At 43.1% G+C, this 25,188-nt stretch overlaps 1 protein-coding gene across 7 annotated transcripts in view; it reads right to left on the bottom strand.

Annotated features, from left to right (window-relative positions):
- Window positions 1-345: 345 nt before the first annotated feature.
- The window catches only part of nbeal2 (neurobeachin-like 2), a 34,987-nt gene continuing 10,144 nt past the window's right edge, over window positions 346-25,188 (bottom strand). The window contains exons 8-55 of one of the 7 annotated variants that reach the window (XM_079693456.1): window positions 24,757-25,060; window positions 24,102-24,208; window positions 23,679-23,765; window positions 22,666-22,749; window positions 22,333-22,431; window positions 20,763-21,415; window positions 20,549-20,681; window positions 20,132-20,251; window positions 19,679-20,021; window positions 19,370-19,452; window positions 19,177-19,269; window positions 18,363-18,531; window positions 17,450-17,583; window positions 16,385-16,544; window positions 15,986-16,088; window positions 15,654-15,804; window positions 15,253-15,408; window positions 14,946-15,105; window positions 14,200-14,288; window positions 13,312-14,061; window positions 13,014-13,195; window positions 12,675-12,831; window positions 10,942-11,085; window positions 9,501-9,824; window positions 7,990-8,139; window positions 7,723-7,880; window positions 7,425-7,549; window positions 7,223-7,340; window positions 6,947-7,104; window positions 6,738-6,871; window positions 6,549-6,656; window positions 6,365-6,460; window positions 6,127-6,251; window positions 5,844-5,984; window positions 5,628-5,758; window positions 5,424-5,533; window positions 5,185-5,302; window positions 4,933-5,030; window positions 4,720-4,833; window positions 4,539-4,625; window positions 4,328-4,437; window positions 3,642-3,814; window positions 3,457-3,551; window positions 3,232-3,348; window positions 2,237-2,398; window positions 1,999-2,147; window positions 1,768-1,903; window positions 346-1,552 (exon numbers count right to left, since the gene is read on the bottom strand). In XM_079693456.1, coding sequence (XP_079549582.1) covers window positions 1,448-1,552; window positions 1,768-1,903; window positions 1,999-2,147; window positions 2,237-2,398; window positions 3,232-3,348; window positions 3,457-3,551; window positions 3,642-3,814; window positions 4,328-4,437; window positions 4,539-4,625; window positions 4,720-4,833; window positions 4,933-5,030; window positions 5,185-5,302; window positions 5,424-5,533; window positions 5,628-5,758; window positions 5,844-5,984; window positions 6,127-6,251; window positions 6,365-6,460; window positions 6,549-6,656; window positions 6,738-6,871; window positions 6,947-7,104; window positions 7,223-7,340; window positions 7,425-7,549; window positions 7,723-7,880; window positions 7,990-8,139; window positions 9,501-9,824; window positions 10,942-11,085; window positions 12,675-12,831; window positions 13,014-13,195; window positions 13,312-14,061; window positions 14,200-14,288; window positions 14,946-15,105; window positions 15,253-15,408; window positions 15,654-15,804; window positions 15,986-16,088; window positions 16,385-16,544; window positions 17,450-17,583; window positions 18,363-18,531; window positions 19,177-19,269; window positions 19,370-19,452; window positions 19,679-20,021; window positions 20,132-20,251; window positions 20,549-20,681; window positions 20,763-21,415; window positions 22,333-22,431; window positions 22,666-22,749; window positions 23,679-23,765; window positions 24,102-24,208; window positions 24,757-25,060 — 7,803 coding nt within the window. In that variant the 3' untranslated portion in view covers window positions 346-1,447. Of the gene's footprint in view, window positions 1,553-1,767; window positions 1,904-1,998; window positions 2,148-2,236; window positions 2,399-3,231; window positions 3,349-3,456; window positions 3,552-3,641; window positions 3,815-4,327; window positions 4,438-4,538; window positions 4,626-4,719; window positions 4,834-4,932; window positions 5,031-5,183; window positions 5,318-5,423; window positions 5,534-5,627; window positions 5,759-5,843; window positions 5,985-6,126; window positions 6,252-6,364; window positions 6,461-6,548; window positions 6,872-6,946; window positions 7,105-7,222; window positions 7,341-7,424; window positions 7,550-7,722; window positions 7,881-7,989; window positions 8,140-9,500; window positions 9,825-10,941; window positions 11,086-12,674; window positions 12,832-13,013; window positions 13,199-13,311; window positions 14,062-14,199; window positions 14,289-14,945; window positions 15,106-15,252; window positions 15,409-15,653; window positions 15,805-15,985; window positions 16,089-16,384; window positions 16,545-17,449; window positions 17,584-18,362; window positions 18,532-19,176; window positions 19,270-19,369; window positions 19,453-19,678; window positions 20,022-20,131; window positions 20,252-20,548; window positions 20,682-20,762; window positions 21,416-22,332; window positions 22,432-22,665; window positions 22,750-23,678; window positions 23,766-24,101; window positions 24,209-24,756; window positions 25,061-25,188 lie in introns of those variants that run through there. The other 6 variants (XM_079693455.1, XM_079693454.1, XM_079693453.1 and 3 more) reach the window with 6 other exon arrangements.

Genomic DNA, 25,188 nt, shown 5'->3' on the forward strand with positions numbered 1-25,188 from the left:
AGCCTGAATTCACTGATTTTGTGTATTTCCACGGGTAGAAAAAAGATAATTTGTAAAGAGAAAGAAAACACTTTAAATATAGTTCTCTGAGCAACACTTGTAAAGACAAGGTAATTTGTATGTGAGGACAATGTTATGGGTATTGCCTTACACCCAAATAGTTCCCTTTGTCCCGCTTCGTCATGAAACTGCATAACAACTAGTTTGTTCCAACCACAGTAAAAGCAGCTGGCAGGAAGTGAATTCCTCGGAAACTCACTCACAGACTTTCAGGCTTCAGAGTCATCATGTCTTCAGATGTTTTCAGCGCTTCATAAAACAGCACAACACCAGCACAGGCAAGTATGTGCATCCGACCAAGAGTTTACTGAGTTCATTAGCAACATCTTACTCACATCTGATTCACAGCAGACATGTACAGTGTGTTTGAATCAGGACAGCAGGGCAACATTCAGACATATAGTGATCTTACATTATATGATCAGAATTCAGTGTTTATACATGGCTCAAGACACAAGCTAAAAAAGGCACTTTTCAGATGGAGTAAAAACAGAGACATAGTCGTGTGCTAAACAGAGAAGTAACAAAACTAGTCCAGCCACATTTGTTAAGATCTAATTGTGTGTGTAAGGCAACAGGAGGCAATCCTCTCGAGTTTCATTGCATCTAAGCTCCACAGGCATGACAAAAAGGTGAATTTATATCACATACTTGACCATTAAAGCAGTTATTGCTTTAATTGTAACAGTTTTACTTCGCTTAGAGCCTAAAGAACTCCAGGATTATACACCGTGGTATTGCGGGGATCTTCTGCTGCTGCAAGGATCTGCAAATCTTGATGTTGATCATGACACAGCATTGGTTTATTATAGTGATCAGTCACCCATGTGTCTTTCTTCTTCAAAGTCCATCCCCCTGTGGTATTTACTAGTATTGCAATGTGGAAATCTCGAGCAACATTTACAGCAGTTTTCAAGTTTCCAGGAGTTTTAAGAAGGTGCCATTGCCAAAACAGCCGCTTTGGGACATTCAACTGCAGACATCACAGCTGTTCCTCTGACAAAAAGTCCACAGAGTGTTACTTCTCTCCATGTCCGATGGCTGCACGTGAGTCAGCGTGAGTCGCGTCCCTGAATTATGACTCGCTGTTTAAATGCAGTTCACAACCTCCAACACCAAGCTCTTCTTCTTCAACAAAAACAAAGGCCACTCTTTGGAATGATGCAGATTAAAAACAGTACACACATGTAAAGAAATACACAATAAAATATAAAATCCATTAAGAATACAAAAAAGTGCACAGTGTATAGTTGCTCTCTCAGAGAGATCGGAGGCTGAGGAGGATAGTCTCCCAGCTTGTAAAGGGAACAAAGCCTTGTTGAGTCTGGTGAGCATGTTGGTATCAGCAGCCTTCGGTGTCCTCAGAGTTCTTCCGCCATTGCTCATCTCATTTGCCAGCATTCCCAGTGGGATTATACTCAGTTTCACCTGCCGACACCTGAGAGATGCGACGTGTGGAGCCCCAGATGCGGGGGAATTGCCCTGAGCGAACCTGAGAACAGGAGAGTCAATATGTTAATCTTTACTTGAGGGCTAAAACAGAGATGTTAGACCAAAGACGCTCAATTATCATCTGAAAAACCTGGTTTTTAACAAGCACTTAGCATATGATTACCCCCCCCCCCCCCCCTCCTCCTCACACAGTCACAAACACACACCGCCGACCCAGTCCCACATCTAACAATCACTTGATGTCTTGCTTCTCACCTCCTCTGGCTTCCCTGCCCCCACAACAATTAACTTCCCGTCCTCCAGTCCCACAAGGATGTGGCTGCACTCTTTGGTGACAGACACACTTCTCACAGGAACTTTCAAGGCCAGCGGTCTAACCGACGCGTCCAGACTGTCAAACAGAGTTAGAATGAAGACTTAAAAACGTAAAGTTATTATACAAGCTGTAAATTGGCAGCATTATAATTACTTAAAACGTTGCTCTACCTGCATAAATCTCGTATGTGCAGGCTGCCTTTCACGGTTCCCACGATGATGTGTTCAGACACAAGGTGGAGAGCAGTCACCTGCTCCTCCATGGTGAAGGAGGACAGCAGGCAGCCGTTTACTGTGTAAACATGAATGGAGTACTTGCCCTGAAGGAATAAGCAGGTTTTAATTGAGGTAATAAACAGTTGGAGAAACTTGTTTGAGTGTGTATTTGCTCTGTACGATATTAAAGTACCTTTCTATGAGAGCGCTCCTCCAGCGAGGTCTGCACCACGATGTGGCCCTCCATGCCCACCTGGAGCTCAGAGATGTGTGCGGGGACCCAGCTTTCTCCAGGGGGCCGCAGAGTCCGCAGGAACTGGCCTCGCCGGACAGTGTGCACTATCACAGTCCCATCCTGATACACAGTGAACAGCAATGATTTAGATTTAGTTTAGATGCAAAGCAAACTCCACTGTGCATTGTTTTGGTTTCAGAAATGCAAACCAAAGCCACATGGACTTAGTTTATTGGAGCCCTGGCAATGTCCTGCTGCAACTTCTGGCAACAGAGAGAATCTTAATAGAAGAATTAAAAGCCCTTCAAATTACTATTAGGCATAACAGACTTGCATGTACATATATCTTCTCTAATCTAACCTGTTTAACCAGTAAGGAACATAGGAAGAAGAAAAGACAGCATCAGCCAAAGCTGTGGTTTGATTAATTTAGTTTGAACAACCGGTGGCTATAAGATGGCAACATCTGTGTCTTCATAAAGTTTTGGGGTTTATGTCATGTAGCTGGTGCAGATTACATTCTTACTTCTAATGAGCCACATCAAAGTTTGCTTGGAGGACATCCAAGTAGTATTTCTAAGCATATTATGTTTTTTTATGTTGAAAAGCATTTTCAACACTTGTAAATACCTACAGAACTCAAGCTGTACAAGATAAACATTTAAAAATAATTGCATTACATAGAAATTGATATTTTGAAATCTATATTTACCAAAGTGTGCAAAAGTTAAGTCCATTGGTTGATCAACAGAACATGTTGCAACTATTATAACAATCAAAAAATACTTTCCTTTCATTGTAGTAAATTAACATTTGGACCAAAATGAACCCCTGATTGATGAGTCATGATACAAATCATGCGTTGACAATAGGATTTATTTCCTCTTTTTTCTTTTAAAGGCCTTATTTTTTTATTAAGCTTATAAATGTTCATATATTGTGATATCACTGACCTTCGACCCTGACACAGCCATGTCCAGTTCAGTGCTGATGGCCACACAGGTGACCTCCTGGTCGTGGCCACAGAGGACCTGCACGGGTCGAGGAGACAGACCGCTGGAGAAGCCCCCCTGAGGGACAGACAAAAGGAGGATTCATATGTGGAGCCACAACTTTGACTGTAGAACAAAATTATTCACAGGTAACATTCACATGTGAGATGATTTGTAAATATTTACCTGCTGCAGAACCTGCCACACTATACAGGATGTGTCCCGTGAACCAGAAATGAGGTAGATGCCACAGAGATCCAGAGCCAAGCAAGTAACAACGTCTTTGAGGAACATATAAAAATACCAATAAATATTTAGCATATTTGGAAACAAAGCATAATATAAATTAAAATACTAGTATATGAGCTCACCAATGTGCCGGCAAATCCTGCCCACCAGCTTGCCCTTCCCCAGCTGGGTGACACGGAGACTGCAGTCCCAGTGTCCTCCACTGAAGAGCAGGCGGCCGTCGTTGGACACCACCAGCACCTGAGCGCTGATCTCCACCCCCGGAGAGAAAGGTCCGCTTAAGAATCGCTGCGTCCTGCACCACAAAGCAGGGATGAAAGAAAAAAGGAAGCGAGAGTGAGCTGAACGTGGAGGAGATTTATAACGGGCGCATTAAACTGTCATAACATCTGCAAATTACAACCTGCATGAAACACAGCGTTGAAATAGTTCTTACACTGATTTATTTTGCCTTTATGTGATCTATGTTCAAGGTCGGTGAAGCATAAGACCCATTAAAGGAAATTTCCATGAATTAAAAAAGGCTTTGAAGCACCACAAAGAGTCAGACAGATGTGATGCTTCAATCCAGCTGTCAGGAACGTTTTATGCATCTTTTAATGTTGTGAGGTAAAGCACATTTCAACAAGTCGGTTGAGGATTTCCGAGAAAATTTTTTACATCCATCAAAAACATTTTTTTCTAAGTATGGAGAAGCTTGTTTAAGAGTCAGCTAATGTGATTCCTCAGAGTTTGGTAAACAGATATGTAACACACAACCACAAAAACATAGGCTTCACATGGGCGTGTGTTTTCTGAGGGCACTCACTTGGGATTAGTCATGGTGGGGTCCTTGGTGAAGGTGAAGTAGTTGGCGATGTTTTTGTCATAAGGCAGCCAGCTGTGTGTCCCTATTAACCCGTTCGAACTCACAGTCACCTGTAGAGAAAAAGAACCATAATACTAAATGCTGAAACTGTTTCAAATGAATGTATTTATATGCCTGTGTTCAGTTTTACATGTGGGGGACTGATCCTTACCAGCATATCTGAGCCTTGGATGATAAAGGGGCGATTCTGGCTCTTTGGTACCACTGCCTGGACCAGAGGAAAGCCATCGCTTACCACCTGAGGCACACATAGGCACACATTTTATTAAATAAAAGGAAAAACAATATAGTTTGTTTATTTAGAGGAATACTGTTTAAGAGACAAAACTCACTTCCACAAATGGTCGGAGTTTGTTAAGGTGCTCAAAGATATTCAGGGGTATAGTGTCCAGGCGGGCCTGCCGCCTGGTTGCGTTCTCAGCTGACATACGAGGAGGATGAGGCTCCTGCGGGGAGATGGTAATGTCATATAAAACTGTTTTGAAACAGGAACATAAAAGCCATTTGTTGATAATCAAGGCTGTGAATGAATGGGGGAGTTGTACCTTCAGGAGCTGACAGGGAGTCTGTCCAAAGTTGCTGATGATGCCTTCAAGGGCCTTGCGCTCCGTCTCATTGGCAATTGCATCCAGATCTACAGCGCCTGCAGGAGAGCCAAACAAGAAATAAGTGAGGCTCACAGATAAACAATTTTGTGTATTAAGACTGATGGGTGTTATGGGAAATCAGTCGAAATAAATTATTGTAAAAAGCCTAGAAGGTTCCATTGATCTCTATAACAAAAGAGTATGTCTTACCCTCATAAGTGCAGTAGTAGAAGACATTGAGGGCGTTTACTGCCTCTTCCCCCCTCTGCTTGAAACCAAAGATGAGGTCGATCCACTCATGGAGGTGACTGGACACGTGCTCACATTCCTACAGTTTAGGATTCTGAATATTGTCATCTTGAATAGTTGTCTTAATATAGTGTGTTAATAAACAAATGTGCCATTGATCGCTAGGTTAAATACTCTGTACAGTGTTTATGTGGACTCACCAGGGCTTTCCTGTGCTGCTTGATGAAGTCTTCTCTGGAAGAGGCCCAGCGAGGCAGCAGAACATCGGCCACAGCATCCTGAGATATCTGCAACTGTCCCAGATCGAAGCCTACAACCATGAAGATGCATTAGGTTCTGACATTAAACAAATATCTGCATCAAAATCTCAGAGCAAAACAAAGCCGATTCATTTGCTTCCTCACCATTCTGGTTCTGCAGGAATTCTGGGAAGTAGAAAAACTCCGGGATGAGCTCTTTGACGTCAGCTGGACTCTCCATGCGAGCCTGCCAGGCTGCTGGCACCGAGTGGAACTGTCGGTCTGCACAGTCAAACCTAAACGACAACAGGAGTTAAAAACATGAAGCTGCAAAGAAAACAGATTTCCCTTGAAGTATAATGTACAAGCCAGCGTCCACACCTGCCGCTCTGCAGCTGGATATGCAGAGTTGTGAACGGCTCCATGCGGATCATGTAGTGCATGACTCCTGCTGCATTAGAGTAGTGTGTGCCATAGTGGAATTTGTCGATGGTGCCTGTTGGGTCCTCAAAGCTCTCATACCTAGTGACAAACAGTATGCATATTGATTTAGGAATAGAAGACTGAGTATTTTGCATTTTTAGCTCCTTATGTTGCATCCACGGTTAGCTACTAGCTAACCCTTTTAATCCAACATAAATTCCATTACTATATAACCACTTACTTTTCTCTAACATTCTGTGCATGCCGAGAGTTGACCACACCAATGGGCTTGGACAAATCTCTGAAAACTGACGGGTCATCCAGATCCAGAATGGGAGAGGTATAGTCACACAAGATCCAGGGGAACTGAAGAGAAAGGAAAAACACCCAAATGCAACATGAAGTCCATTCTAAGATTAGGATAAAATATACATATACGTAAATATATGCAGTGCACAGTGGAGATGCAGTGTACTCACCACAGGATACTGCGAAAGGTCGTTGTAAGTGCGTCCAGAAATGGTATTCAGTTGCATCAGGTACTCGAAATTGGAGATTTCTCTGCACACCCATTTCTGTTCAAAACACCAACATAAGTCCATCATAATAGGCAAAAATGAGATGAGAATAACACCCCATTAAGAGAACTCAATTAAAAATGACCTGTGTAAACCCAGATGCCTTCAGTAGCTCTTGGGGGGAGCGAGAGCCGAAGTAAAACAGGTTGGGAGGCCGCAGACCCAGAATCCTGGAGTACACTTTGTTTCGTACCTGTAAAAGCAGATAGAAATAATGTAATTCATTTAATGATGATATCAGCGCAGAAGGAATTACATTGAAACTGTGCATCACCTTCTTCCTGAAGTTGATGAAGTAGTGAGACTGGTCGATGAAGAAGAGCTCCAGCGCAGATCGTCGCAGGTTGTAGCGCCTCAGATGGACTTCTCTCAGCTGAGACAGAGGTCTCTTAAAATCAAACCCGATTCCTAATTGAAGCAGATATTATTCAGGGTACAGTAAATAAAGTTTGGTGAGTTGCCCGTGATCACACCTTTTCTTACCTTCTTCTGTCTCTTCTTTCTCGCTGTTGCCATCATAGAAGTATAGATGGTGCGTGGTTACTTCCAAACGACCCGGAACAACCGCCACGATGGTGATAAGCTCACAGTCTTCAGACAGAACCAGTTTTTCTTTCTGGCTCTCGTCTTCTCCCTCCACCCTGACAGCAAAGAAACATTTTAAATCATAACATATTTAATGACATTTCAAAAAAAAACAATCCTTCTGTGAATTGCCCCAGATACTGGCACAAAAATATATGGGAATGAAAGACTCACTTGTTATCCAAGAAGACAACGTCCTCGTCTCCTAACTGATCGTCCTCCATGTCACTAACTTTTGCTTCCTTTGCAACATTCAAGGGGAGCAGGTCAGAGCTACGAGGGCTGTCCGCTCCTGGAGACCACAAAAAACGTCTTTAGTGCATTTTGCCTACATGACAAAAAAGCAGCTTGCATATGTTTAACCTCAGTGACATACCCATGTTGTCCCTCAGGGCGCTGGCCTCACTGTGAGGATCATAGTTGAAGTTGGGCACAAGCTTGAGACGCATCTTTGAATAAGTCTCTGCGTTGGACAATTTCAATTTCACCACTGGTTGAACTCTGGCAAAAAAAGGCAAAGGAAATATTAAAATGAACGACATTCTGGGGATCAAGAAACACAAAACGGACTGTATTGTTTCAGATAATAGCGTTCCCTCTCATATAGTTGCATGTAATTATTGGTCAAATGGATTAAAAGAAAAAGGACAGGTTAAAATGAGAGGATGTCATACTTGTTGGCCCATGCTCCTCTCTCACTGGTCAGAAGCCTCCGCAGAGCTCTCCAGTGCTGCCACACTACCCCCTGCTGGCTGGAGCTCTGCTTCTGCACACTGAAGTACCTGTTGTTCTCACTTTTTGCTCGTTTCAGGCAGGGGTCCACGATCACTTCCTGATTACCAACAGACATGGACAAATATAGGATCAGTAATGTGAAAGGTTTAACCCTGCTAGCTGGTTAATGTCAGTGTTTGTTGCATGAAGCTTTAAAGTTTTATAACCTGAAACTTGGACTTGCTGTCTGATCTCTCTTTGTCCCGTCTTTGGGCTGTATTCATCAGGTCATCGAAGCAGGAATTCCAGAAATTGGACATGATGTCATGGCTCCTCCCAAACCTGTCCAGCTCATACAGCTCCATGGTGGGCTGAACCTGGAGAGGGGGGTTCAGAAGGGGGACATTAACACACACATTCAGATAGAATAGCACACATATGCATAATGCTTCACTTATTCTACATAGGAGCAAGAAACACAGATCTAAACATCAAGCAATTTTTTTCTGGTTGATTTATGTATTTTTGTGTCATCACACATCCCTCCATGGCTTTCTGCCTCTTTGTGGTATTTTTCTGTCTCTCTGTAGTTGTGTCCTAATTATAGTAATTGTTTTGCCTGTGGTTTTCCCCCCGTTTTTGCTGATTTATCTATTTGCAGTTGTTTCTAGTGTTATAGTCTATTTTGTTATTGTTTGTTTCTTTGTGGTCATTTTGAGTCTCTTCCTGCCAGGTTCTTGTCTCTTTGAATTACATAGGTAGGTTAAGCCCAACGACATTTTGGGCCTTTGAGAATGCCTACAAATCATAATGTAGATGATAAACGTACACTTCTAAGTTCCCCTTAAGCCACAATCCAAGCATTTTCAAGATATGGTTAGTTAGTAGTTATTGTTTGATTTATAAAGGTGACTTATAAAGAAGTATGCTTTCTTACAAACTTTTATAAGTGTAATACAACCGGGATGATTCTCATTGTAAAAATGAGAAACACGACTGGAAATACACTTCCCAACTACTTCAACTGTTTCCCCGTGTCTATTTATTAAATTAGGAGATCATTTGTGCTACTGGACTTCAACCTTATCTGTTGATCTTTCCTCTTACTGTCCTGTCGCTTCACAAGCATGGAGTTATAAACATACATACACTTAGAACTACCCTATACATTTACTCAAAACAGATACATAGGCTAAACTGTTAATATCAGCCTGGTCTTAGTTGCAAAATTGTCATGGCAGCCAAAGTTATGCCACTCTGGATAATGTATTGCGGGATCTGTATACAAAAGTAATCTAAACAAAACGGATTTATGAACATTCACTGTCACACAGTGCAATGATAAATCCTCCTCTAAGATCGCAGTGAGTGTGTCTGGCATCAGCTTCAAGTTTGAGCATACACTGATAGCTGCTTACAATACATTAAGTCAGCTAGAAAGAACCATCGGGAGTTTAGAGTTGTTTTTCTACATTTTAAACTTATGATAACAGTTTTTAAATAATTGGATTAGATTGCTCAACCCCACACAGGGAGGTAACCGGTCAGAACTGGGGGCAGAGTTACAAAATCCTGAATGTACACTAATGGGACAAAGAACAGAGCCAGCAGTATCTCTGAGAGGATGTTTGATTATATCTGCTCAGTCATACCAAAGACTGGAGAAGAGGCTCTCTAGACTCTCTAAACAAAAGATAAATGACATCTATTTTTAAAATCACATAGAAAAACCTCTGACCTGCTGCTGGTAAAACTCCTGCCACTCAGGAGTGTGGCAGTAAGTCTTCAGGTCCTCAGCAAAGGTGGTGCTGCCGTTAGTGACGGGCAGATTTGGCAGGAGTCCACTGAGAGTGTCGGGGTCGGCGTGCTGGTCAAGCAGCGTGCGCACGATGGGCACAAGCTGGGAGTAAGTCTCTGCATGTCCACAGTTGGGGCCGTCCATTACCCCTCCTGGCCACAGGGGGGCGCCCAGCTGCCCCAACAGGAAGCACACCTCCTCCCAGCTCAGACACAGGACGGTCTGGAGAAGGCTGTGGAGCTTCACATAGGCCATCACACACACCTGAAAAGGAGTAACAGGTCAATCAGTTGCTATGCTTTTGTAGAGTTCATTAAAACATATGATGAATAAACATGTATATGTAACAGCTTCGTTTTTCAGATCTAATGGGGGAAAATATCTTTGTTAAGACAGACTTTTTTCCTTTTTGGTGTTTAGTGAAGTCGAAGATGGATAGTAACGAGGGAAAGAAAAGGGATGATATGCAGAAAGGTTCCTTTGTGTTGTAAGCTCTTAATACATTGTTGCCCTTTACCAGGTGAGCTCCCATGGGACTCAAAAAAGGATTTAAGCAGTGGTTCGGGAGTATGCAGATTTGGGTAAAAGTATCAAAACCACATTTTAAAAATACTCCAGTAAATCTAAAGGTTCTATATTATGTACGGATAATCAGCGAAATGGGCTTAAAGAAAAACAATCAATATGTTTGGTTCAATCTTTTACACATTTTACAAGCTGATGAAGAAATTGCAATACATCCCTCTGAAAGGAAGAAATATGAAGTATCATATATCCGAAATAAACCTAATAATTGTACAGTACTTGTATTTGTAGGCTACTTAATTACCTTCCACCATTGACATTAACAAAGCCATTTTTATTTTTATTTGAGTTTCATTTGTGTAATAAGACAACTTGAGTAGGTCCAGGCTTGTTTTAGTTCCAAGAGAACTACAGTACATATGTCAAGGTGCAATAAAGTTAATTTATTTTCAAACTTGATACTGTGACCAATGGTAAAAGTTGGGGGTCGAGCTACTTTGAAGATGAACCAGCAGTATGTGATGGAAAGTCTTATGGTCAGTTCATTTTTGATGCTTACTCAATCCCACAATCCTCTATCAGCCATAACTCTAAGAGAAGCGGCCCTTTCGTACAGAACACTCCCTAAGAGGAATGACGGCAATGTCTTTGAAAAGAAACCCATAGAAGGCCTGGTATTTCTAAAATGGTCTTATCTGAGTGCACTACAGTTAAATAAACACTGTACACCCCTTTAAATGTATTTCCTGCCAAGTCAAAGCGCACAGGTGTTTGGGTTGTTAAATATTGTGAAATCATTTTAAAGTTTGACATGCTGTCTGGGTGATGGACAGGACATGTTGTGGCTGCAGCTGACCTGCGAGTGCTGCTGCTGGATGTATCCGGTGATGATACGCAGGCCGATCTGGGCCATTTCCTTCAGTTCGGTGTTCCCGGGGCTGCCGGGGGTGCTGTGCCAGGCCTGCAACTTGTCCAGCAGGTTCACCACCCCCTCAAATATCTGCAACAACACAACAATAACCTTCAACAAAGGGATAAAGGATAGACCTGTTTCCACACCTTGCAGCATCTACTGTAGGATAACCTAAAGTCATTCACTACACTATAACCTACAATAAAAAAGGTGATTCAGATGCTACCTACACCCATCCGTGACTCCCCACCCTCCAACAAGACAATTCAGGAACATTCAAACATAGTAACCGACAACCACACCCAGCTGCCCATGCTTTGTGTTTAACGTATTACTTAAGCCTCTCAAGTCTACATTGAAATAATTTCTAATATTTGTTTTACTTAGTCAATATAACCAACAAAATTCACATCATCACGTCCTGACAATGTAGTTCCAAAATGTATTGTGTGTGTTAAAGGTCCCATGACATGGCCATTTCTACTGATCATAATTCCATTGTTGAGGTCTACTAGAACAGATTTACATTGTTCAATGTTCCAAACTCAGATTCTCATACAGCATCTCTGTATAGTATGTGTATTCACTCTCTGTCCTAAACGGCTTGTTGGAGCTTCTGCCCCCCCCCCCCCCGTATGAGCCCACTGTGCTCTGATTGGTCAGCTCGCCCACTCTGTTCTGATTAGTCAACCACCGTTACAGCTGAACATCAGTGTTTATGTGTTACAATGGCGTTTGTTAGCAACCAGAAAATGACACCAGTAATGACAAACAGATGAGAATGCTGCGTGGGGTCTGGGTGCCTTGTTGGCGGGACGTTGCGGGGCTCTCTGCTCCGCCCTATGAGGCTCGAGGAGCGGACAGTGTGAGCTAGATTACTGGTGTCGTTTCCTGGTTGCTGCGTGGGGTCTGCGAGACAGCGAGACACTGCAGAACTCAGCCTGAGCACACACACACACTCACAGCCAGGTGTGTGTGCGTGCGGAGATCCGTGGAGCCGCGGCTGAGAAAAGATAAGGCTGAGTCTGTGTGTGTGAGGAGCTCCGCGGATTGGTCCATTTGGACCTGGGTATCGTTACGTCACTGTACTCAGGAAGACAAAAATGGAAAAAGAAAAATCTCCAACGAGGCGTTCTGAGGCAGCATAGACAGGTCTTTTCCGTGTTAGAGTTTTATTCGCTACAGGGTGTACTTTGAGGGTTTGTGACTCTGCAGACCGTTTACATGCATAAAAAGCTACATAACACAAGGGGACGGGTAATAACCGGAAAAGCATGTCATTGTATTTTATTTCACCTGTATAAATTATGATATCTTGTTATCACAATACTAATGGCAAATTACAACATTTCTTGGAAGACACACCATTTATTGTTTTGCACAAAGTGAACGCCACCAGATCTGACTGGACTGAAAAGTGTAGTTCATCAGTAATCTAAATTCCACTTGTGTTGAGTATGTATGGAATACTCCTAATGTCAGACTCAGTACTGCAAAGTGAAGTCCCACAACCTTTCTGTCTAATTAATGCTGTACAAAGGATTCCCAAAGCGGTGAAGGTTTTACCATTCACCTCCAGACACAACAAAACAAATCAAAGGAATAGTTCAACTGTTTTGAAGATAGGCTCTCTTGCTAATTAGGTAAGACGATGTTATGTTGGGTGTGTGATATACCTTTTCACTCCACAGGGTGTGGTTGTCTGTACCCTCAGCAAACAGGAAGTCCTGCAGCAGCCTGAGGAGACGAACCAGGCTGGGACAGAAAGGCAGGGTCACGCCCTGAGCCTCCCTCAGGTCTGACAGAGACGACTCCAGCATCATCTCCAGCAGACTGGAACAAAAGTGGAAAACAGGATGAGCTAATAGCCCCAGTGTGTGATAAAACAATATGTCTGGATAATTACACTAAAAGGTGACACAGCCAGAGGCGTGGTTCACTGTATCTTTCCATTGTGAGACTGCCATTCCAATGTGTTTGTGAGTGGCAGTACATTTGAATTCAGCGTCACTGACCTGCGTTTGATGTCATCAGGAGGGCGCACCAGTTGGCAGGAGGAACCCAGTTTGGTGAGAACAGAAAACACCTGTCCTCTCTCTCTCCAAACCACATCCTCCGACGCCTCAGGCCCGCTGCGGCTCCACAGCACCGAGAACACGATGTTGGTCAGCAGGTTGCACAGCTCCTCTTCGGGGGTCTGCTGAAATGCAAACAACACTCAAAATCCTTAGAAAGAGATCAAAGACAATAAATGCTCATAAAAATGACAAATAATAGGTTTGATATCCATAACATCTGCGCTAAGGGAGCTACCTGTGGGTTGGACGTATTTGAGATGGTGTCTCCAGTTGGAGGGTCTGTCCCATAGCTGGTGTCATCCAGCACGTTGGAAAGACTGGAGCTCTTCCTGGGTCTGGCAGGTGGGAAAAGTTTGCAGTTCTCTAGAGGAGACGGTGTGTTTGTCAGGCTGCCCGCAGGAGTGTGTGTGCCGTTATCTCCCATGCCCCCCAGATCCAAATCAAAGGGGGTACCAAAGGGGGAAAGCGGCTGGTAGTCTCTCCCTTCGTCATCAGGGCGAGAGGAGGTGATATCAACGGCATTGGAGATGGAGGACGAGTGGCTCACCTGGTCCACTGAATCAAAAGACTTAAAATGAAGGGAGCCGGTGAAGTTTTTAAGCGTTCCTCCACTCGGAGGAGACTGGGATAAATCCGAGAATCCCTCAGAGATGTCTCGCTGACCACTTTCATCCTCATCCTCCTCCTCTTCCTCTTCCTCTTCCTCTTCCTCCTCCTCCTCCTCCTCCTCATCCCCGATGTCCTGCGAGGTGCGGTAGTTCAGGAACATCTCCGGGTGAGCGTCCTCGATGACCAGAGATTGCCCCCTGTTCAGCGGAGGCCGGAAGTTGGGCTCGAAGGAGGTCTGGTTGCTGGATCCTGCGATGCTGGCAGCGTGTGACTCATAGGATTCTTTCACATACAGCTTGGTGAAAACATCCTGCCAGCCCGGCTGCTTAGCAAGCTGCTTCACATAATCCTCATTGGAGTAGATCAGATGAAAGATCTGGGGGGTTAACAGAGAGGAACAGAGGAAGAGATTGTTTTTATTACGAAGAGCATGGTTGTGCTCGATGTTACTTTTGCACTCAAAAGATGACGATGACAGTTTGAAAGTGTATAAATTAAAAGAGAGAAGACTGACCTTGCGGCAGACGTCTAAGCGAACAGTGAGCTCAGCTCGGTGGGAGAGACAGACGACAGCCAGGAGGTCTCTGAAGTTCGGGGTTGCATCTGTGGGGCAGCAGAACATTTAATTAACTTACATTAAAACATAGAAAATACTTTTTTTTAAATCAGCTTCCTACTATAAGTGTTGGGATCCTTCATAAACTCACTTATTACCGAGTGATACTTATCAAGATATTTGAGATTTTTCATCGTTGCATCGTTTAATTATATCATGGTACCATGGTTTAAAAGGGAAAACCTACAGGGTTGCTGTTCCCTGTTTCTTGAAAGTTTCCTGCACAACCCAGATCCTCTAAAATAACTATTTAATTTAGTTTATTATATAATGGGAAAATCAAGAAAAATGTTATTGTCCTTTTCAGGAAAATAATAAATGGATTTAATTATGAACTTATGGAAATAAAGTGTAAATTAATTCAACAAATACAATCTTGAGAATCAGAACTGATGAAAGCTTTTATGGTAATACAGATTCTGTGACCAGAGAAAAACAACTGTCAATACAACTACTATGTTTATGAATTAAACCCTTTCGTTTTTTTTTTTTTAATTAGGATATTTTTTCGTGACAGTTTTTTTAATGTTACTGAAAAATACTTTCAAATCAAATGTTCAGTAGCTCTAGCATTTAAAGACGTCTCTTTTATCAACCATTTCTAGCTCACTCGACCACAGGGCACTGAGCTGCTTTGACGTTACCTGTAGCAAGGACCTGCTCGTACAGACACCGCACAGTAGTCATGGTGACGGGAATCGTATCCATGAAACAAACCAGGCCAAGATATCCAAAATCCTTGAGCTTGATGCGCTGCTTGTTTCGCTCAGAAACTCGCTCGCTTTTAAGGATTTTGTATAAAACCTGCAACATGGAAGGGGAAATTGTACAACAGTGGTTGTTACTTCAGTTCTAACCATAGATCACATGGGAGCTTGCAGTAAAAGGCAACACATCTGCCAAGTGATAAACTGAAGTATTTTAAGAAGAGGTTAGGTCAGTGTTTCTCACCCTGAAGACCCTCTCTCTGGCCTCGTCTCCGAAACTTGGAGTGAGCAGCAAGCAGTACAGCTGCTCCACCCCCCACTCCAGCAGCACGGTCTGCACCTGCTCCTGGGGGGGGCTGCTCCGCAACAGCTCGTAGAGCACGTCCAAGGCCCTCACCACCTGATGAAGAGGAGACATTCATGAGGAAAGGGTCAAAGAGGAGGATAAAACACCAAGAAATATGGATTTAGGGAGGGTAACATTTGAAGTGGTCACATAAGGAGTTTGTAAGTACATAGATGTCAAAACATGAGGATATATCAGCTGGATGATCAGGGAGAGTTCATTGGAAGTGAAATATCAAATTGAAAAGGTCAGAAGATAACAAAGTAAACTCCAGAAGGAAACACAGAAATAGAACATACCTGCTTCTCCTCTCCGACAGACACAATGTAGGCGAGGACAGTGTGAAGCTCCTTTTGAGTCGGAGACTTTAGAAAGTCTTTCAGCAAGGCGAAGAGAGACGTTTGAATCGTCTGCTTTTCATCGGACAGAGGGCTGCCATCTTTCTCCACACTACGAGCAAAAATAAATAAATCAATGATCTCAGTCTGCATTCATGTGAAAAGAAATATGGTTGAATATGAAAAAGTATATTTAGACGTACTTTTAACCTTTAAAAATATATTTTGGTGGACATCTCATTGTATCTTGAAACCATGTGTTGAATTTATTTAAGTGCATGTCAAAGGTTCACCTGTAGTATGTGCGAATTGTTTCCAGAATATATTGGACTCCGTACTTCCTCTTCATTCGCTGCTTCCCTTTGTTAAGCACAGACACCATGTACTGCACGTGGGCTTTGGAAGAAAAATAAGACTTTTGTCATTTCTCTCCAATTTGACATTTAGAAATGTCAAACCTATACAAGAGGTTGTACTGAAGAAGTGCATTCATTAAAAAAAAGGAACCAAAGCGAGGCTTCAGGCACAGATTCACTTTGAGTCCTCACCACAGCCTGAACTAGAAACCTTAATGTGTTCTACCTCTGCTCTCCCTGCTTTTAGCCTGCTTTTACTCCTTTCAGGCTAGCTTAAGACACATGAAAAGGTTCACAGGGGCATTACTCGCAACATGAGGACTGCTTGTGCCTTACCCAGACAAACGGTAAAATGGCTTTTAGTCCAGATGCGGAAATCAAAGAGCAGGTGCTGGTAGAGCTGCTGTAGAAGTGGGCTGTTCCCCTCGTTGAAAACCTGGTCCAGCAGCAGCTGGCAGGCCAATAAAACGTTCATGTCCATCATACTGCCAGGAACCTGTAGCAGAGGAAGCAAAGAGGAGAGGGGATTTGTGTTAAAGATGGTTATTTTTGAACAAGGGTTTATGGACTCTCTATTTTTGGAAACACTTGATTCTGCTGAAATGGGAGTCGAGTGCATGGATAGTACAAGTGTTTGTGTTCTGTCAGTGTTCATGTCTTTGCCACTGTGAAACGTGGCAACCCACTTGAGATTATTGGGAAACAGCTTCCTTACAGGATGCTCCACCTTAACAGCATGTATTTCAGCATATCCTGTCAGACAGAAGCTGTGTCTGTGCTGCACCAACACAACACCTTATTGGCTGCCACCCTTATAGATCTATTACCACTGTGTGGAAATTGAAACTTCTGAACATCATCAATAAAACAAACATTCCTTAATAGTATAAACTGAATAATTATTATTGCATCTCAAGAGCTCAACAACTCATTACCTTGATCCTTATATATACACAGCATTGTCCTTAGTTCCTTATATTAATAAACAAGGTGATATTCACTGTTTATATCACCAGCAAAAAGCACATTTGCCGAGTTTGCCTTGCAAGAGATCCACAGAGTCGTTTGAAAGTCTTTGATTTTAATTTAGATTTAATCTACATTAATTTCCCTAGCTTTCAACAAAAATATTTCAAGCCACAGATTTGATAGCTATGCTTTTGTGCTCAGTGAAAGAGCAATTGCAATCTGGCGAACTCTGCATTCATTTCCCCACACAAGCATGTGATACTGTGAATCTCATAGAACCAATGGTTTCAACACAATACCCATTCATTATACAGCAATTATACCGCAGCAATACAATAGAAAAAAGGTCAAATATTCACTTTCAGATGCTAATCAGCTCTTTTTGCAATCAACTCCCACTTGCTGGAGCAAAACCAAGAACAGGGTGCTTACTTTGCTGAGCATGGCTCCTATTATGCTCGGCCCGTGGCACTGCAGGAGGCACTCCTGATTGACAGGGTGATGAAGAATCAGGTTTTTCACCATCAGCAGGAAGGCGGCAATGCTGTTTCTCTGTAGTCTGCCCTCTGAGAGACAAAAAATGGGGCAAATCAACATTTATGGTTTCCTGTATCTCCCACAGTCATATTTCTGCATTACCAAGCACTTTGTTGACATCTGCATATCTCAGCATGAGTTGTGGTTATGGTATTTCCCTTACTTTTGCAACTGATTCATATATCTCATGTTAGACTTCTTGCAGAATAAGGTGCATTTGGCCACTGAACTGGATCTCCACTTGCGAATGTTATACCTCATGCTGATTATGACATTTAACCTGTAAGCATTGATTTCACAATCTGTTCTATGTTTGTGTGTTGTATATTATAGTATACGCCTCTTATCTGTCTTTCACATCCTGTTTGTTCCTGCACTATGAACAGTGTATAGACGCTGACTCACTGCCATTACACATGATCTTCACTACACGGAAAATCATATTTATCATTTAGCCTAGGATTAGTGAACAGAAATAACCAGGAACAACAACATAGTAAGCCTTAAAATTCACAATACTTTAGGTTGAACATAAAGCGTTTTCTGACTTCCCACATGTCCATACTGTACAAGTGGAAATTGTTATTTGATTTGCTAAGGTTATGAGATACTTAAGTCTAATATTTCAGCATCCATCCTACTACAGTGAGGGTAAATGGTATTCGATGCTCACAGTATTCAAAAATTGAAATGAACACCCTGACATTTCCTTCCAGAAACAATGTTCCTGCCTCTTCATTTTTAGGTGAACTGACCCTTTCATGAAGAAAAATCTAGGTTTAAATATCTAAGCTAAACATGAGCTGACCTGGGGACTTGTTGAGTGGCAGCAGCATGGAAGCGGGGCCTCTGGAGGTGAGCTCTGGTCCCAGCAGGTCTGAGATCTCCTGACTGCCGCTGTTAACCTGCTCTGTTTCACATACCTGCTCCAGCAGAGGCAGCAAAACCCCTACACCTCCCATCACATTTACAACATCCTGCAAGGGAAAAAGAACTTCCACATAAGTTCTTTTTAAAGGTGACCTATCATGCCAAATGCACTTTTGTATGTCTTTTATACATAAATATGTGTCCCCTGTGTTCCAGGGAACTCAGCAAGTGTCAGAAAACACAACCCTCTCTATTTTCCTCCATACCCAAATCTCTTAAAAAGGGGCTGCAACAGATCTGATACAGACTGATGCAGATTTGAACACTTCTATGTCGTCACAGAAGTGGCGCTACGGCTATTGGGCCAACTCCACCAATCAGGAGGAGACAGCCACGGACATTGCCATTAGAAAGCAATGGAGACGCTGTAGTACATGTAGATGGTTCTGTTCTCACAGAACCAGCCCATGCAAAGACAGTGTTAAATTGAGCGAAATGAGGAATGGCTAAAATGCATGATCCGTTTGGTATTTTGAAAAATAAAAAGTATAAATATGCCTTATATAGGTATGGTCCTACACTTTATTATTCAAATATAGCATGATAGGTCCACTTTAAATTAGAAATTGAATTGACCATCCAAAAGGGAAACAAGAAAGCAAAAACAACATGGAGACAGGTCATGACTGATATTTCACTTCTCACTCTCTTGATTCACTTCTCACTCTCTATTTAATTGTGTCACATCTAACCTTGATGTCCCAGTTCACTACACTGTGTCCTGTGAGCCTGCCATCATATAGGTGATTGGGCGACAGATCCAGACATATCTGGCTCTTGAAGGCCTGCAAAAAACAAACAGTTGCATGCAAACAAGTATATTTTACTGGCGTTGCTTATAATTCACATAATACAAGCAGTGTTATAAATGGTTCAATGGATCACCTGTGGAGTGTAGTACAGAAGAAGTTTGCTGTTGAGATCAGATAACTCTCCCTCCGCTTTGAATAAGGACACGTGATTCGGGCCTGTGATGTGGAGCAAAAACAAATGTAGGTCATAAAATATGCAAACGTTGTTTGGTATGCATGAAAATAAGAATCCTATGATGAATTCTGTGATTTACTTTAGTATTGGTTTTCTTTACATTAGATTGTTTGGTGAACTCTGGAAGAGCTAAGATCTGAAAACGTAACATTTTGAAGGTGTAAAATGCTTACAACAACATTTCCATTGTTGCACAGTGTGACATACCTGCAGCGTGCAGAGCTCTGGTCTGTGCCGGCTGCAGAGCCTCGTGGCAGATGAACGCGGTGCCCAGGAGCCCATCCAGAGACGTGGGGGTTCCCCACTCTGTGTCCTGCAGTCCTGCTGGGATGGTGTGCACTGCGGTCTCTCTCAAAGACCCCCAGCGACCCCCTGCAAAGGTAGCTGGGAAGGACTGGGAACGGATAAGGGAGGGTCCATGGGGGGGGAAGGAAAACTCCGGCGTCGATGGGTTAGAAGACGAGGACATGGGCAGGTTAGGGGAGGTGGTGGTGGTGGTGGTGGTGGTGGTCCGGTTGCCCGCAGATCCGATGCAGCAGGAAGTAAAAGGCTTCAGGTGGCAAGTTGGGGGAGAAAAATAGGACGTCAGATTAATAGAGGGGAACTGTTTAGTAATATTAGGTCCATTGCCAGGATCATTTAGATAGTAGTATCAGTTACCTCACTGAAAGATGGAAAGCGAAGCGGAGCAGTTTTACGCTGCTCTCCGTCGATGTAGATGGTGACCAGGTTCTGACCGAACGGACGACGGCCTGGGATGTGGACTATAGCCACTGAATGCTGTGGTGATGATGATTAAATTAGGTACATTTATGTATTGAGAAACTAAAGGAGCAACATAGTCTCCAGACAGTTGACAGCTTTCATTTAACCTAATGATAGACCTCTCCAGCTCATTCAAGAGGTGCACTTTTCTATTTCTTAGTGATTATTCTTCAAGGTTACGGGCCAAGACAGCACCTTTTAGAAAATGATTTGTTATTTTCTCCTTGATCAAATGTATTTTTATTTGGGACAGGCTAAAAAAGGACACATGTTGGCTAATATCCTTACTGTACTATGTGTGTCCAAACTCACCCAGCATGAGTCTGATAGTGGGTACTCTGGCAGCGTGACAGCCATGTAGTCTTTCTTAGTGCAGACAGCCACCACCAGCACTCCCTCTATGGAGAAGAAGGCCTCCAGCCCCGTTCCACTTGCTGTGAAGAAACTTTAAAACAATACTTTCGGTCAAAAATTGTGCAACGTAGACATCTTATTTATAAAAGCACGCACTTTAACTTCTCTTTACCTGTAGAGCTGCTTCCTGCGGGGTCCTTTTCCCATGTCATACTGAACCCCTGTGACAGAGTTTGCACGAGGTTTGCGGTGATTAGAGGACTCTGAATGACACGGGAATTCCATGTTGAGGCAGAGCCAGGCGTGAAAGGCAAACCCGCTGCCTGGCCAGCGTTGGACTGTGGGCACCATGATGCCAGCCATGGGGGGCGTGAGGTCAAAGTATTGCAAGGCACTGTCCTGGCCTTCTCTGGCCGCTATGGCCGAGAGCACTTGGATGACGCGAGAGCAGTAGGGGTGCACCTTCCCCACGACCGCGCCATTGTCCTGATCCACTCTGAGCAGTCTGAGCAGGCCCTTCAGCTCCTCAGGTCTCAGACACAGGGAGCCCAGGTCCTGCAGGAGGCCCAGCAGGGCGTCTGCACACTGCCTGTCCAGATTCTGGGGCTGTGAGAGCACCTGCAGCAGAGCCCACACCATGCCCGCCTCGACAGCCACGGTGCGGCAGGATAGGGAGCCGCCGCAGACGGTGGCCAGCCACTGGGCCACCAGCAGCTGCAGGTCCCTCTGACGTGACAGGTCAGGGAGCCACTGCAGGAGCAGCAGCAAAGGCTGGTCGTTACTGATGCCAAGGTGATGGGCGTGGGCATGCTCACCCTCCACTGCCTGGAAAAAAAGAGTGAAGACAGAGAATGAAGATGATATGTGGTCACATTATCAATAACAACTTCATTTAAAGGTCCCCTATTATACTCTTTTTCATCAATATATTATAGCTCAAAACAGGTGTCTGAAGTGTTTGCCTCCAAATACCAAACAGATCGTGCATTGTAGCATCCCATAATCCCCTCTGTTTCAGCCCTGTTTCAAAAGTGCTGATTCTGTGTCTGTTACTTTAGATGAAAATAAGATGCCACTCCCCACGCCCCTCTGTGAGATATTTGGTTAAAAAAAACACAATGGTGCTCTAGGACAGAGGTTCCCAACCTGGGGGGCGCGCCTGAGTCCAATTACCATCAAAGTCACTCCAATAGTGCTCCTTAATTACGCTTTCATCCTCCTTTAACAAAATGCTTCACATTCATCCAGTTTGAGACAGTAGTTGTAGCATTTTGCGACTTTTAAACTTGAATTACCGCTGTTGCCTTGTCTGTTCTCCCCCCCCCCCCTTGTGTGTGTGTGGCTGTGTGTGTGGGGGGGGCGCAACTTCCAACAGGAGTACTTTGGGGGGGCTCTCGGGGAAAAAGGTTGGGAACCCTGCTCTAGGAGGAGATTCAGGTAATAAGGTGGGGGGTGTTACCTAGGTCGGTTATTTGGCTAATGGTTACACAACTCAAAAAAACCTTATGACATCATAAAGTGGCCAAAATCTGATCAGCTCATCAGGACAAAAAGAGAGAGAATCTTTTTTCCTGATACTTTCAGAATCTCTTAACGCAGAGGGGACACATGTTTATGTATAAAAGACATGAAAAAGTGAATTTTGCATAATAGGTGAACTTTAAATAAGAACATGGTCATCCATAACAGCTAATTGGCATCTACTGTCTCTCAGTGGGGATAATGAGTGCTGTGTGCTTTACCATGTTCATCAGCTCCTGCAGAAGCCTCTTGGTGGGTTGACCTTGGCTCTTCAGCACATCAAACAGCTGCGAGTAACCAATCCTCTCCTTGAAAACCTCCTGTGGGGAAATGAGGCAGAAATAGGCTGGTGAAAGCTGCCCCTCAGGGGATAACTAGTTGGCACACTTCCATACAAGGGAATACAATGAGAGTTCTTAAATGAACGGAAACCAGCTTTCCTCATCAGGATCTAACTTTATCTGGGATTGTAGGTTGTATCATATGTAATAAAGCTTTAAAATACATGTAAAGAAGTATTAGGGAGGTATGATTTGACCACAAAGATGCCTTACCTTAGCAGAGGGTGAGTTATTCATTATAGCTGTGAGGACTCCTAGAGCATGAACTGTAATACTGTCTGATCCTTTCTCCAAAACCTACATCAGAATAAGGATTGTGTTACAAATGTTTTGAATGAGGCAGAGTTCCAAACGTGAATCATAATGAGTTGACATCAGAAGCCCGGAAAAGGTGAACATTCCAACTGCACAGCACCAAGAAGGAAAGCAAATACATCAACATTGAAGAAATCTTTCACCAAATGAATGAATGATTATCTGCATTAAGTGCAAGGGGAAGTGCAGCTCATTTCCTTTTTTTTTCTTCTAAAAAACCATTATTGGAGCAGAATGGGTAAGTGCACTGCTGTATCAGTCACTAAACAATTGCCTCTTTGTTAATTAATGATAGATTCACACATGCAAAATCCAAAGCCAACCACCGTAACAAATAAAAGAAATTCAGGGAGATCCCCAGTATTGCTACAAATGAAGCAACATCAACACACCAGGTTGTGCCAGGTCTTAGAAGAGTAGAAGGAAAGACATGCTCATTGTAAAACCACCATTTCATGCATGCACCAAGAAACCCTCAGCATGCTCTTTTTCCCTTTAGATGTCAACAAGAAATTCAGCCTCTAATTGTGAATGTTATATAAATCGACTCTCCAACACTAGCAAAGATGAATCCCTCAACTAATCATTTGAATCTTGTGCTCAAAACTAATGCCAACTTGATTGTATATTTTTAAAGTTGGATTCAATGGACCAAAATAACACATGTAATAAAGGCTATAAGTGGATATTCTAGATGGACAGATAGCCTAATATGAAAGATTAAAAAGAGAACTCTAAACAACAATAATGACCGATAGTCTTCTACCTGCTTTGTTTACAAAACGAGAGTAAGCCAGACTTCCTGCTTGAAGTTTCCTGTTTAAATAGCTCAGAGCAGTTAACGTGTGGAGAGAAGGCTGAGTTTCCTGCTGACATACCAATATCAAAACCGAGTGGGGGGGGGGAAGTACCTGGTCCACTTCGAGCTCTGTGAGTAAACAAGTAGTGAGGTCACACACAACCTCACGATCCGGTCTAACCATGTTGCTCTGAAAGAGCTGCAGGATGTACACACGGAGCCACACACACAACACACACACAACACACACACACACAACACAGAAAGACAGACAATTAAACAAAACAGTCATCTCTCAAAGGTAATAGAGACAAGGTTGATCCAGGTTTCTCTACAGTTGCAGCGAGGAACATGTGTTGTAACCGTGAGGAGAAATATAAGCTGAAAGCATTAACATTTTTGGGATATTTCACATTGACCAAGCAATAAAACAGCATTAGGGCAACCAGGCAAATAAAAGAGGAAATAGACATGACATTTAAACAAAACAAATATTTGACAGAACAGACATATTTAAGATGCGCAGGGTTCTGACCTTGCTGTTCTGAACCAGTCTGAGGATGTGTTCAAAGCAGTTGTTGTTGAGGAACACAGCCTGCAGAACGGGCCTGTCAGGGCACTGCAGGATCTCAGGGACAGCAGCTAGAATTGACAACAAGAAGGATGTGGACTATATTTCAGACACTGGGGAAATCGATGACTTGGCCTCCATTCTGATTAAGAGATATAAAATATGAATGCTCAGCTAGCCTTGAGTCCTGCTCTTACTTGTCACAAGGACCGATGCAGGAAAACATTCCTGCCAACTGCAATAACTCTGTATAACAAATCACCTCTGGCTGGAAGAGAACTCTCTGCTTCATAGCTTCTCTTGGATAACTGGACTTAAACTCCCTTCGTACATTTTACATTTATATTCAATTTAATATTTAATAATCCATCCTTTACACAATGAATGTATATATAATATCCTGCTTTATATTTTGTTACTGTACATTTGTATTTCCACATGTATATTTTCTACTTTTTTAATGCTATTTTATTTCTATTTGAGATGTTTACATTTTGGATTGTTTATTTCTAGTCTTTTCATTTCTTAAATGTATAATGCCTTGTCTTTTTGTGCTGCTGCAACGCAAACAAATCCAAATTGGGATCAACAAAGTACTTCTTATCTTATCCTATCTTACTTAGCATTTGGCGCTGGAGAGAGATCAGGCTCTCCTCCCAGTTCTGCCTCTCCTGCAGCTCACTGCTGAGAGGGCGGTTCCAGTTGAGCAGCTGGAAGTAGCTCTCCAGTATGGTCCTGATCTCCAGCTGCCGTTCAGCAGGGCTGCTGGCGTGCAGCAGGTGGATCATCGCCGTCAGGCACTGCAGCGTCAGCCGGGAGAGAGAAGTGCTCTTGGGTTCTGTCGAGGCCCGGCAGCACCACACTCTCAGAACAGAGAACAGGTCCTCAACCGAGGAAGGGGTGATGGAGAGAAGGCCATTCTTCTGTAAGAAAATCATATGGACAAAGTCACTCCCCTGTAATCAGTTTGAAATTGCCAAAGACCTGTAGTATTTTGGATCCTGCTGTATTTTTGACTTTTTATATTAATTATCCAGAATATTTTATATTG

This window comes from Notothenia rossii (genome assembly GCF_949606895.1).
Source record: "Notothenia rossii genome assembly, chromosome: 7".
Lineage (NCBI taxonomy): Eukaryota > Metazoa > Chordata > Actinopteri > Perciformes > Nototheniidae > Notothenia > Notothenia rossii.